The 13,706-nt window shown below is 37.5% G+C and overlaps 1 protein-coding gene across 1 annotated transcript; it reads left to right on the top strand.

Moving 5' to 3' along the window:
- Positions 1-3,195: 3,195 nt before the first annotated feature.
- On the top strand, positions 3,196-13,706 carry LOC139716829 (acid-sensing ion channel 1C-like). Its single transcript, XM_071628362.1, has 9 exons — positions 3,196-3,440; positions 4,173-4,340; positions 7,411-7,572; positions 8,447-8,574; positions 9,016-9,203; positions 9,896-10,040; positions 12,182-12,329; positions 12,774-12,865; positions 13,558-13,706. The coding sequence occupies exons 1-9, from the start codon at positions 3,196-3,198 to the stop codon at positions 13,704-13,706; spliced, it is 1,425 nt and encodes a 474-aa protein (XP_071484463.1).

Genomic DNA, 13,706 nt, shown 5'->3' with positions numbered 1-13,706 from the left:
CTTAAGTATGTACACCAAAGCCAGACATTGAGAAGAATAGAACAAGATGTGAATGAAGAGAATTTTAAAGTGCCACTGAATTTCAGGGAAATTGATATATCGGTCGCAACTGCGAACGGAGAATGGTGTCTTCCCCTCATAACATTACAGTCACATCGGTTAGAAAGAAAGAAGATTAACTGCATATCATGTGCGGGTGAACAGAAACTGATAACCACATCAGGGGCGGATCCAGGGAGGATCGCAACCGGCGCACGCCCCCCCCCCCTTTATTTTTTGTTGAAACAAAAGAAATAAAAAGAAAAAAATGGGGGAGGGGTGCGGGCGCCCCCCCCCCTTTAATTTTGTAAACGCGCCCCCTCTTTACGGAATTCCTGGATCCGCCCCTGCACATTTCCATCCCCTTAAAATGTTTCATTACAGTCCACAGCAAAGTGATGTTTAGATATTGTATTCTAAACAGGAAATCTGGTAAGGATTTGTGGTCGAATCTACATACCAGTTTATGATAATTTATAGATTGAGTGCTTTAACCAGTTAGAGGAAGAAAGACAAAACTTCATACAAGAGAGACACAAACTTGGCGAAGTAGGCGCAGACTGGTTCTCTATGATGAAATCAGGGTGGTGATGAAGTTAAGCAGCGATTATTTCTCCCCTTGCCGGTTTCTATTGCTACATTCTCGCATACTTTGTCCAATACTGCTGGGGAATGTTGACAGTAAAAGTCGGTGTAATTGTGGACAGAGAATCCATGTGTTATGATATGATTCTCTTGGACTGATATTAATGATTATTCAAGCAGTAAATTGTTATTTCTTTGTGTATCCCTTCGAAATGGCGGACAAATCGTTAGTTGAATAAAACTATGCGGGTATAGAAAATAATATCAAGTAGGCTACTTATGACGGATGCTATTAGAGCTGAACTTTCAATTTCGTTTTACTATATCACGTGGGATAGCCTTCTGATGTTTGTCTATAACTCAGGGCCAGAGCCACGTTTTTAAAAGTGAGAGGGACCAGTTTATATTTTACGATCCGGGTTTCATCACCAGGCAAGCAAAAAAAAAGGGGGGGGGGGCTTCACCGCAATTTTCCAAGTTTTTCTGGTTACGCCGTCCATGTTGCTTCATCCTTTATTATTGAGTATATGATTTATACGACTTTGAGGGCAAAGTCACATGAGCTCTCTCATAGCGCTCCATAATGATGTCGACATCTTTCCTTTCTTTATTCCTCATTTGTCTATCGCCCCCCCCCCTTTTTGTCTCTTTCTGTCTCGTCTCTTCTCGCCAGCCCTCTTTGCAACAATTACTCAGAACCACTATGCAAAACATTCCCTGTAATCAACCAAAAGAGGGCGCTTGGCCACATTTTCAGTTTCGTCGTTTCATCGTTGACTGTCACGACTGTGAAGTGCACATAAGATGTCAGTTTTAGGCGTATATTTTTAGTTATACGCTGTCCTGTCTGATCATCATCAATGTGCCTTCACATTACATATTAACAAGTTTTCAACAGCACGGTAACAGGGTGTAGGGTTCATTACTTCTTTTCACACACTACTATTGCCTGACATTAAGGTTTGTTTGTTTGGTGTGTTGTTGTTGTTTTTTTGGGGGGTCAAGTTCTTATTATTCCATTCTTGTAATAACCATGAGTACTAATTAGGTTGCATCTGTAGGCCTCATAGCAGTAGTAGACATAATAGTAGCAGTAGAAGTAGAGGAAGCAGCTGCAGCAGCAGCAGTCACAGTAGAAGTAAAAATGGCAGTAGTAATAATACTAGTAGTAAAAGTAGTAGTAGTAGAAGTAGTAGTAGTAGAAGAAGAACTAGTAGGAGCTAGTAGTAGTAACTTAATATAGTAGCGTTGCTGTGTTGATGTTGTTGATGTTGTTGTTGTTGTCGTCGTCGTTGTTTTGTTAGTTTTTAGGATTGCTATAATCACGAAAGGTGGGGGGCAGGATGCCGTTCCCTATGACCTCGGTGACTTCAGCAGATGTGCTCGTTCTGCAGTAGCACATTTTCACTCACAGAAATACATTAATGTAATAATATCAATGAGGCATCTTTCCATTATTAGTACAAAATTACGTAATTACTAAAAGATTTTCAGAGCTACGAGGCTTATTAACATACGTATTACAGACAGTCGTCGTCGATTCCCTTTCAAATTGGTAATGACAATAATAATGATAATGATAATTATTATTATCATCATTATTATTATTATTAGTAGTAGTAGTAGTAGTAGTATCATTATTATCATTATTGTTATTATTATTCTTAATATCATAGTCATCATAGTCATTAACATCATCGTCATCATAGAAATGATAAAAATTGTAATTATTACTATATTAATGGCAATGATAATCGCTGCAACAGACTGGGAATTGTTATTGCCTGTAGAGTTAGAAAGCTGCTGCAGATTGCATGACGTAAAAAGATATTTCGGTTTGCAATATTCTAACTAGTGACTGCCCCATCATCATCAATAATGATACACTATGTATGATGGAGGACGGCACTTACGGTAATATCTATCTATTAGCCTACATCGATAAATTAATCTAGTTTTTTTCTCTTTTTATATCTCTCTTTCTCTCTCTCTCTCTCTCTCTCTCTCCACACACACACACACTCACCTACGTGCACTCACGGACAAACACAATCAAACACACACACAAACACACACACCCTCTCCCCCTAGGTCCAGTTGTCGCTCATGACAAAATAATTTTGCTCCATTTCAGCGAATGAAAGCGTAATTGGCAATCTCCGCCATTAACAAGCATCAGGTTGGATTTCCAGTGAAGGTCATAATGACCGAGTAAATATCAATCTGAGGAAAATCATTTAATGAGGGGGGAAAGAGAATGCACGAGAAAGATGTCGTGATAGGGGGAGAGAGATTTAGACAAAAAAAAAAATCTGAAATTGACACAGTGGTCAAAATTTGAGACTAATAGGCACCTAATAAGCATGCACTTTTAAAAGGCAGCGGTAACTGTATTTCACTTAATTGCCAGATTTTACCATAAACGAATGGAATAACTGCGACTGTTTGATTGTAAATATAGTGGATTTCCAAGTGATTTTACGTGAAATTATATGCAAGAATTCTAGTGGAGGAAATTCTAAATAGGTTGTTTGTAGAATAAAAGGTGGCATACATAATACTCGCGTGAAAATGCCTGTGAATAGAATTGAGGTAGAAAGCAGTGGTGGTGTCCAGACGTACCCGTACGACAACCAGTCGACTGCTGAGAGTGATCGGAGTAACCCAGGCCTCGGCACTGTCAGCCGCCCGTTGACGTACTTAAAATATCGGGACAAAGTTTCCTGGTTCGCCGTTTTCTACAGAGCAGTGCCCGAAGCTGTCGGGGTGGCTGGGGTGAAATATGCCTTCAGCCCGTCCGAAATAAAATGGAGACGGTGAGTGAAGAAAATGTTCCACAATTACATTAACAACTGACTAAGGTGAACCTAGTAGGACCTATCTTTAACGACGATGATGATTATCATAGCAATTTTAACTCTTTCCATTGTTATCGACCATGATTGCAATAGTTACTCTCATTATCACTATTATTATTCCCATTGTTAGCAGTATGATTTATCACACGCCATTATCACTATTACTGTCATTATAATTATCATTGATAGTCAGTGGACAGATTAACTTCTGTTATCATCCCTTGGGTTAAAGAACAGTAATAATATTCCGACAACACCAACGATCTTAATTTGTAATGATGATGATGATGACGATGATATGACTTTGTGTGGTACATTTGAAGAGCTTTCAACCAAAAGGCGCTAAATCCATTGAAAAATGATGGATTTAACTCATTTTGGAAGCAAGCTCTTTATTTGCAGAGACGACTAAATAACGATCGTGTGTACCCTTGTTGTAAGTATCATTGTTACCTTTCAAAAAGGTTGTTTGACATGGCGGCAATGCTAATGATATCTGGAGTGATTTAAGTAGCAGTAGTAGAAGTAGTATTATTAGTACGTGGTAGAATTCTCAATCAGGGTTTTTGTCTGAATCTGTTGAAATTGTTACTGATCCGGTTAAATTCAGCTAAAAATTACGTGTCGTGTTAATTAAAGTTAATTGCTCATGACGTAAAATCTCCCTTTCATCCCATTCTTGTTTTCTAGAATTTTCTGGATGACGTTGGTGGCACTTGGTTTGGGCGTGACTGGTTATCAAGTGGTCGAGCGGACCCTTTACTTCAAGAGCGATCCCAAAAGTGTCGATATATCGGTCGATTACGTCACCCAGCATAGGTTCCCTTCTGTGGCAATATGCAATTACAATGTTTTCAGGTGACTTTGTCTCCATAAGACATTTCAGTCTTTTATAGTGTATGTCTCCTTTTATGTCTGATGACCATCAACTGTTAAAATGTTACTTGATTTACTTCAAATTCATTTCGTCTTCAAGCAGAGCAAGTGGAAAAACAAAAGTAATATTATCGTCATATCTTTGTCGGTATAAGTATCAGAAAAAAAAGATATTTTAAGCTTGAATTTGTAATGCAGTAGTTCGATACACTAAGATGATTATGCAATAAGATAATGGCGTTGATGCATTTGTGACGAACAACACGAAGACGATTAAAGACATTTGAAAAAGGTTAACTTGACAGGATTAGATTATACACGTGCAGTAGATACAATAATTAATCGTATTGCGTGCGAACTCTTCATCGCATCAAAAATAAGATCACTCCCTTTCGACGCGCCACTTTTTCTTGACAGCTAACAGCAGCCAACAAATATTCAAAATTTTAACGGGAAGAGAAGAATTTCCCAAAAAAGCAATCGATTTCCCCCGTGTTCATATCATGTGAGCAGACCTCCTGTTGTAGAAGCTGAATATAGAGGTAAGTTGAATTAAGAAACTTAGCACGTCAATCGGAAGGAAAAAATGACTGTAGCTTTCCTTGGGTTAACATAGAGGGCATACTTCGTCAACAAGCAACAGTTTGGTTGCCTATAACCACTGCAGTGTTAAGGTATGAGCAAGGTCGTTTGGAAAACATCATGATGGTTTCAGAATGAAGGAGTTGGATGTTGATGGCAGTTGGTTTCATTGTCGTGATATATTGGCACTAGCAAACATTTTTGGCAATAAACCGCTTACGAGGTGTCGCATGCATTTTCATATACATGTACATACATGCAAGTGGGCCATCGTTTGGTGCAGGGCTTAATCCATAAACGAAGATTGTATAATAAATGAAGATTACTTTAAAAACAAGACTGAACCTCAATTGCGTTTACCTTACGAGGTTCTAAAATCTTCGGATTTCGCCACTTTGCAACAGGTTCCCCTAGAATTGTATGACAAAAAAAAAAATAATCGTGGTTGGAACATTATCTTGATCGCCAGTCTCAAATTTACAAGGATAGGCCTATCATCACTTAAAGAAGAAATTTATAGGAACTAATATCGTATAAATTGACTGTTTTCCATCATTTAATGTTATTTTGATTAATTTCTGACACAAATCATGCAATAAAGTTGTCTCTGCTTTGAATATAAGAATCTTTATTTTGACCAAATTTGAGCACTGGAAAAAGGTCGATGCGGCTACGAAAAGTGCCAAATCTGTGACGTCACTACGTGTTTATGCAACCCAGTGGGATTTACGTATCTATAGGCAGAGTGTGGGCACTTTTCAGGAAATTGGTTTGTAATTTGTTGTCAATTTAGAAAAAATCGTCAGCCAAAACTATATATTCACGTTGTGAAATTGTTTGTTTGTTTGTGTTCATTGGAATCATATTTTACACAAGCACAAAACATATCGTCAGCTCAAGATTCACGATTGCCGTGATCAGCTGTTCCTTCGTACAGCCACAATTTGCTGTTATTATTGACACAACAAATCGATCATTGTGGGGGAATTGCGTAGAGCTGAGGTAATCTTACATAGTCATGAAGGATGATAACTAAGTCAAACAGCTGTAATTGATTAGAAATCATTTTTACACCCATAAATTTACGGAAATACGACGTTTGAAAAGCACAAAACCTACCGTAATCAGCTCAAGATTCGCGATTGCCGTGATCAGGTGTACATGTACGCACAACAGTACCACCAGAATCGGCAGTGAAGAGGTATTCCTTGATGCCGTGATTTCAGCTTGATTCTTCTTCGAAATGGCATGATTAAGGTTTGTTAGATAAATATGACCTTCTTTTTCTCTTGTTTGTTGGCTTAAATTCTAATTTCTATCTCAACTTGCTAAGAAAAACAGTCTAACAAAGCGGGAAACTGCAACATTTCCGTGCTGAGCAACAGTCACGATACACGTGTTGCATGCAAGCATGCACCGCTGCTGCAGCGATCCCAATATTCATTATATAGTATAACACGTAGGTTGCTTGTAAACAAGGGGGTCCTCGGCGCAGTTGACAAATCGTGAACACGTATTTCGATCACGTGTCTTGGTAAGCAACAAGGGTGTTTACGCGTCTGGGAGACGATTTGCATAAACTTACGCATGTTTCAGACGAATTTATTAATGAAAGTAAGTAGCAGGACATCATGCCATGACCATATTATTTGGAATAAGCAGAGGTAGAGCTTTCTATACGTACCAAATGTGTCAGGGTTCAACGCAGAATATGTAAAGACACAGTCATTTTCGCCGTAAGCGAAGGTGATTTGGTCTTTAGACGTAAGATTTTGGCCAACATTTGAGATTGACATCCCACTTTTCTCTTTCAAATTCCACAGTTTGTAGGTTGTATTTCGAAATGTTGTTGATATCAATTAGAGACTAGAAAATTTCCCCTACAACGTGATACCAAAATGTCAATTTGGTTACTAAGGTAGGTCATTAATTTTTGACCTTTTTCGGGCTGTAGCGGGAAATCACATTTGCCGAGAAGTTTCGGGTTTTGCCAGAGCGGGTCTCATTAGCCGAACGGCAAATCAGCTCATACACATTAGGTGACGTCGCTCAAATCCGATATTTCTTGTAACGAACGGAGCTACGTGGTCATGGAAATTGGGTGTTTTTTTCAATCTCAAAAACAGTTTGGGGGTAAAGTTACATCGTGTAAAAGATATCCAGTTTTGTTAACTAGCTTGTTAGCTTTCCGTAGATATCAAACTTGTCATATTTCTAAATTCTCTATAAATTTCTGCTTTAAAACCACAATACGTTCAGTTCAAATAAGATATTTTTTTTTACTTTGCTCGGATAGGAATTTTTTAATCTCGCACTTTTGGTCAGAGAAGGATTCTCAGGTGGGTCATTTAAAAAGAAAGAAAAGATAAGGTCGGATCGAAGGTTAAATCCCGTTTGCTGATGTCTAGTAACTAAAAGGCTCTTACTATGAAGTAGCCTACCTTAAATTTCTTTTTCCTATACCCTGCAGAGCCAGTGCAACCGCCCACACAGAATTCGGTGACTTTCTGGAGAGCTACACGTTTGAATACCCAAACATGGACTACACACCTTACAGATCCATGCTTGAATCTGTCAACATCACGGATCTGTACCTCCGTAATGGACATCGGCCGAGAGACTCAATTTTGGCGTAAGTCCGAGTTTAGGTGGATTGCCGAGCTCAAGAAAAACGTTTGATTATCTGTTTCTACTTAAAAAGACATGCTAATGAAGTACCTATAGCATGGCTATCATTTCTAAGAAGAGAACGTAAACAAACACACACACTACCGTTTACGAAATTTACCTTCTGTTTGTGCTTTAATAAACTCGTCGGTTCCCCTGTATCGATAACGGTAATCGCCCGAACACGAACACTCAGACTACTTATAACTTGCATGCACGCGAGTAGGATGCGACTGATAGGTGTAAGGGCCAGCGAAATATCGCTCGACGTAACATATAAAATCGAGTGGTATCGTTACAGAGCATTTACCGGGTAAAATAATGTATACATGTTGTCCTTTTAGAGTCGAATGGAAGTTATGAAATGAAAATAGCTGTGAGGCTTATCGTAGACTTTATTATTATCATTTTTTTTTTGGGGGGGGGGGTAATGATCAAATCAGGGTATTAACTTTCATGTTAACATTTACTGTCTTATTGTTTGTTTTAAATCTCATGAATACAATGCTTATTCTGTAAACATATCAGAAAAAATATCATGATCTACATGTTTGACATACTAAATGCATAATCATTTCATGTTCTTTTTTACTCCATTTTTTTTCTATCTCTCCTTATAAATGACTCGCAATTTCGAACTGGTGGATGAAATTCATTCAATCATTCTAGTTATTATTGATATCATCATGTATTATAGATTTCATATTGAGACATTATGGATCAGGAAATTGTTTTGAAATCTTGCACATCACTTTTTATTGTTTCATTTGTTTTGTGCTTGCTTCTTTGTTTGTTTGTTTGTTTGTTTGTTTGTTTGTTTGTTTGTTTGTTTGTTTAAGAGTAAGATGGAATCAAGACTCGAGTCTTTCTTGGGCCAACCTGACAACGAGAATGACGGACTGGGGTGTATGCTTCGTGTTCAATGACCACGAAAACGGTCTCCCCGATTTAACGACATTCTCATCAGGTGAGAAACCTTATAGCTATAGCCTGAATCTGGATGATACAACTCTTGAATCCTTGAGCGCTTTGAGATATTCATAATGGCAGCCAAAATGGCGCCAAAGTCTGAAATTCTCATATTTCCATAACAATAATCGCTGGAAATTAAAAACAATTTCATTTCTTTAATTCTGTTTCGAGGGAAATGAATCCTAATCTAGATGACGCCGCTCTTTCAGCTTTGAGATAATTGAGATGACCGACGTACTGGCTGCCTATTCTCTGCATCCTGGAGAATCTGTTTATCTATCTATCAAGCTATCATCAATATCTATCTTTCTATCTATCTGTCTATCTATCTATCTATCTTTCTATCTTTCTATCTTTCTATCTATTTTGTCTGTCTGTCTGTCTGTCTATATGTGTATCTATTCATCTCTGAAATTCCAATGGTTTCTCATAACAGGAAGAATACACGGTTTGCAGATCGTGTTGGACGTGCAGCAGTTCGATTACTTCTACGACCCGAAGGTCACCCAAGCCGTAGGCTTTCAAGTCCTGGTGTACGATCGGGGAAGCCTGCCACTGGTAGAGGGTTCCGGCTTCGCTATCTCTCCAGGGAGGTTGACATTGACAGCTCTGGAGGTGACCGAGGTAATCAAAATTGGACGTGAAAAGACGAAACATTGGAAGACATCATAAATCTTAAAGGTTATACACTTCAGTGGTCCCCCATTTTATTTTATTTCATTTCATTCCTTTATTTAAGCACGGCATATACTTCAGTCCGGAGACTGTTCATTTGATCAACCATGTATAGATAGCTTTTGTTGACTTGCCTGTAATACGCCCCTTTCGCTTGGGGTACTAAGCAGTTTGGATAACTCACAGCTAAATTCGAGCCACTGTGTTGCCGATTCCAGTTTCAGGAAATACAATTTTGTAAAGAGAAATAATTGTAAGAAGAAAGTTATTAATGAAGGCATCTGTTGGAAAAACAAAATAAAAACGTGATTATTAATTTCGTTTCACTGGAGACTCTTACAGCAGTGACATCGCAAACACAAAAAGAAACACAATAAAGAACTATTTAAAGACTAATACGAAACATTTCAGATAAAGATGACAGTCTTTGCATTCATGATTTTGAGTCCCTTTCAAAAATATCGATCACATTGCGTGACATTTACATGTATCGATCAGCGATAAGATAACTTCCAATCAAGTACGATAGTTTATTTCAGACCTGTAGAAAGTCTATACAAATGCATATCCATATTATTTTGTTGGAACTCTTGCTGATATTATTAAGTTACCGTTGCTTTTTATCTATTTATTCCATCCAGACTACAAACCTTATTCCTCCACACGGACAGTGCGGGAGCCGGAACTTAAAGTATTTCGATGAGTACTCCCACAATGCGTGCCTCCAAGAATGTGAAACTGATTTTTACCTTAAACAGTGCGGATGCAGAGCCCTTCACATGCAAGGTATTGTCAAAAAGCATAGTTTCATAATATTTCAAGTTTCCTGTCTGAATAATTGTTATTATTATTGAGGCGTATAGCCAAAGCAGTTTATCCTTGTCACCACCAACCACTCAATGTGAAATGCAGCTCGACAATGTATCACTTTTGAAGACGCTTGGCTAATTATCTCTGAGGGCTTTCGCCCTTAGTGATTACATCAAAATAATTTAGGCTTCTCTCTCTCTCTCTCTCTCTCTCTCTCTTCCTCTCCCCCCCCTTTTTTTTTGTTCCCTTTTTTCACACTTTTGCTTTTTTTTTCTATTCCCGACTTTCCCAGTTTCCCGCACTCTTTGTAGTTGTAAGCTTTTCATCCCCCTTATTTCCCCCTTTTCCTCAAAGGTACCCACACGATACAAGCATAGTCTTTTGAGTGGGTACCTCCACTTTTTTTTTCTCGCTGAGTGTATATAGAGAGTATATATCTTTTTTGTACTGATCATGTAGACATGAACATGTCGCTAATCTTGTCTGGTTATGTATATTTTATTACTCGCATGTCAAATTTATAATAATTGTTTCTTGTACATTCTGTTGAAAAAAAACAGAGTGAAAATAAAGTCTGAATTTGAATTTGAATTTGAAATGCTTGAATGCTTCGAAACGAGATGTTTCCTTCTTTCTTCAATATAAAGTCTCTTGCCCTTGTGGTGACGCTCTGTTGTATCAATTTTTGTCCAGCAAAACATTTATTTGCAATTCTAACTTGGCATTATCAATGGATCAATGTTTAGAAAATATCACTATCCTTTACGCAAACTTTCATATTTTCAGTACACAGTCATATAAAATATCATTATCTTTGTAGTTGTCATTAATGTCATTGATTGTTAGAATCATTGTAGAGGTAGTAGTAGTACCATTATAAGTAGTAAGTAGTAGTTGTAATAGTAATAGTAGTAGTAGTAGTAGTAGTAGTAGTGGTAGTAGTAGTAGTAGCAGCATCAGAAGTAAAGTAGTAGTAGTAGTAGTAGTAGAAGTAGCAGTAATGGAAGAATTATTGGTATCATCAAGATCATTCCAGACACTCAATATCTCATTCTATTTTTGTTATTTTCTTGGTGGTTTTTCTTGGTGGTTAAATTTGAAGAAATGCACTGACAATTACCATCGGTACAGTGAATAGTAAGTAGCAAATACGTATAGGTATATGTATACATTTTTCTTAGATCATTGTCATTTGTCTGTTTGTTTGTTTGTTTGTTTGTTTGTTTGTTTGTTTGTTTGTTTTATCTTATAAGGTAATGCAAGACATTGCACAGCCTGGGATGTATTCACATGCATTATTCCGTCCTGGCGTGAGTATTGTATTTTTGTTAGTATTCTCAACTGAATAATCTGTAATGACTTTGAAAAGTTTGTTTTTACAGAAGATATTTTACTTTGAATATTTCCCGTATATTTCATATTCTAGATATCAATGATTAATTTTCGTCTGAGTTCTCGGGCAGCCATCCTGTCGTCATTAGATTCAAGAGTTTCTCCCTCAACTTAAGGTCAAATGGAGACCATAAACTGGATGTGAAGGTTAATCGATTAATTAGTCATAGTAAATAATGACTGATAAAATAGAGGACTGATATGAATAAATGACTGATTAATGACAGATTCCGGTATTGCACTCACATCACCTAAAAAATGTTGACAATTTACCACTACTGACATGTGACTGGCGAACTTCACATACTATAATCATGAGAGGATGCAGACTAGAGAGACATTTCCTCTTGTAGGTCACTTAAAAACAGAGAAGCATTATATCATTTTGGAGGAAAATATCATTGAGCAGTGATAACCTAGCAATTTTGATTTTCTTTAAAGGGAAAGGTTGATAAGCGGTTGAGCAAAATATTAACCATTATTTTGTCTTTTTTCCAACCAGAATAAAATTTGGAAGGCGGTGACATCGTCATCTTGACCAATGCTTATTTGTGATTGCAACCAACGTTTCATGAAAATATCAGAAAATCTGAAATATTTCCTATTTTAGTTTCACTTTGAATTCTGCTGCTGTGCTGTTAATACGATTCCACTCTGTCTGTTAAAAGTCGCATTGGACCTGTAATGTCGCTTAACGTTCTAAAATGCAAACTTTGTTTACGCAGATATTTGGGTGAGGAACAAGTTTTGTGACTGTCCTCCGGACTGCTTCCTCCGGACGTACTCCCCGACCGTGTCACAGGCGGAATACCCTGGCACATTTTGGAGCTCCAAGTTTGAAAGACTTCATGGCTTGAACGAAAGCTATGTCAGGTAAGTAACAGAATCAGCCACTCACACACACAAACACACACACAGACACACAGACACACATACAAATTCTCTTTCCTTTTTTTAAAAACCATGTCATTTTTCCATCATTGATTATGAGGTTATTTTTGACAACATGTTATTAATATGTTCGGGGTTTTTTTATCTTGCTTTGTTCTTTCAATGTCGTATTCTTTATTAATTTACTTTCTCGGTTAGTGTTCATTATGAACAAATCGGAAAGAAGGACTGTGTAAAATTGAATTGACTGGCTGCCATTAGATTTGTTATCATCTTTATCAATATCCATATTGTCATTGTTATTGGTATCATTTTTGTTGTTGTTGGTGGTGGTGGTGGTGGTATACCCTCACTCACTCTCTTGAGATAGTTTGATGTGGTTTGATATGACAAATTTCGTCTTCTTTCACAATGCTCTAATTCCAGGGAAAACATATGCGATCTTAATGTCTACTTCAAGGAAATGTCCGTGCAGAGAATCACACAGAAAAAGGATTACAATTTCTTCAGTTTATTGTGTGAGTACAGAATACATTACCCCCCCCCCTTCCAATCTGCTCGAAAGACAAAATTTTAACATAATGAAGAAGCATAGAATAAGCAACAGCAATAAACACTTTACACCAATGGCGAACACGTCGATATCTAAACACACGCAACTACCAATATAATTTTAGCATTGCTAATTTTAAGTGAGCACAATATATCCATGTCAATTGATGGTGTTAACGAAAAAATACAAAACTGCTACATTCATAATCCTTGCTGTTGTGGCGTACATGTGGCTTTGTTTTATTGTTACTTTGATATTACAATGTCAGATTATAATGACGGTGGTTATTGGCTATTACTGGAAACGAGCAGTTTTAGCTTGATAGTCAATCTGCATCCATTAGGTATATATTTCCCTGTTGCATTATAAATGAAATATTGATAGGGAGTAATTTTCTGTTACCATGATGACGACAAATAATATTGTAATTATCATTTACAGGCTGTATTCATTTGTGGCATTTCAACGTAAAATACAAATAGAAAGTCATATTACATGACAAAAGAATGTGGTGATATTAGCATGTTCTACATTAGCATGTTGAGATGCAATGTACGCTTCATCGCTCCATTGTCCTTCAAATGCGAGGCAACGGGGATCTTCGAGTTCAGTAATTTTGGTCATGGTTTCTCTTCATGTTTTTGTATCTGTCTCCAGGCGACATCGGCGGTTCCCTTGGACTGTGGCTCGGTGGAAGCATTCTTACTTTCTTCGAGATCGTCGATCTCATCTTCCATTCGTCCTATCTCTACTCGAAGTCCAAACCAAATCATGGGCACAGAGTTGCACCCTCAGAGAGGAAATGA

This window comes from Diadema antillarum, unplaced genomic scaffold (assembly GCF_040938485.1).
Source record: "Diadema antillarum isolate AM-2024a unplaced genomic scaffold, OU_Dant_1.0 scf00000070, whole genome shotgun sequence".
In the NCBI taxonomy this organism is placed as follows: Eukaryota; Metazoa; Echinodermata; class Echinoidea; order Diadematoida; family Diadematidae; genus Diadema; species Diadema antillarum.
This window is presented reverse-complemented; position numbering and strand designations above follow the sequence as displayed.

Coding starts and splice junctions, on each gene's coding strand:
- LOC139716829 (XM_071628362.1), top strand. CDS start 3,196: ATGCCTGTGAATAGAATTGAGGTAGAAAGCAGTGGTGGTGTCCAGACG. Junction 10,041..12,181: donor CAGAGCCCTTCACATGCAAG/GTATTGTCAAAA, acceptor TTGTTTACGCAG/ATATTTGGGTGAGGAACAAG. Junction 12,330..12,773: donor TTGAACGAAAGCTATGTCAG/GTAAGTAACAGA, acceptor CTCTAATTCCAG/GGAAAACATATGCGATCTTA.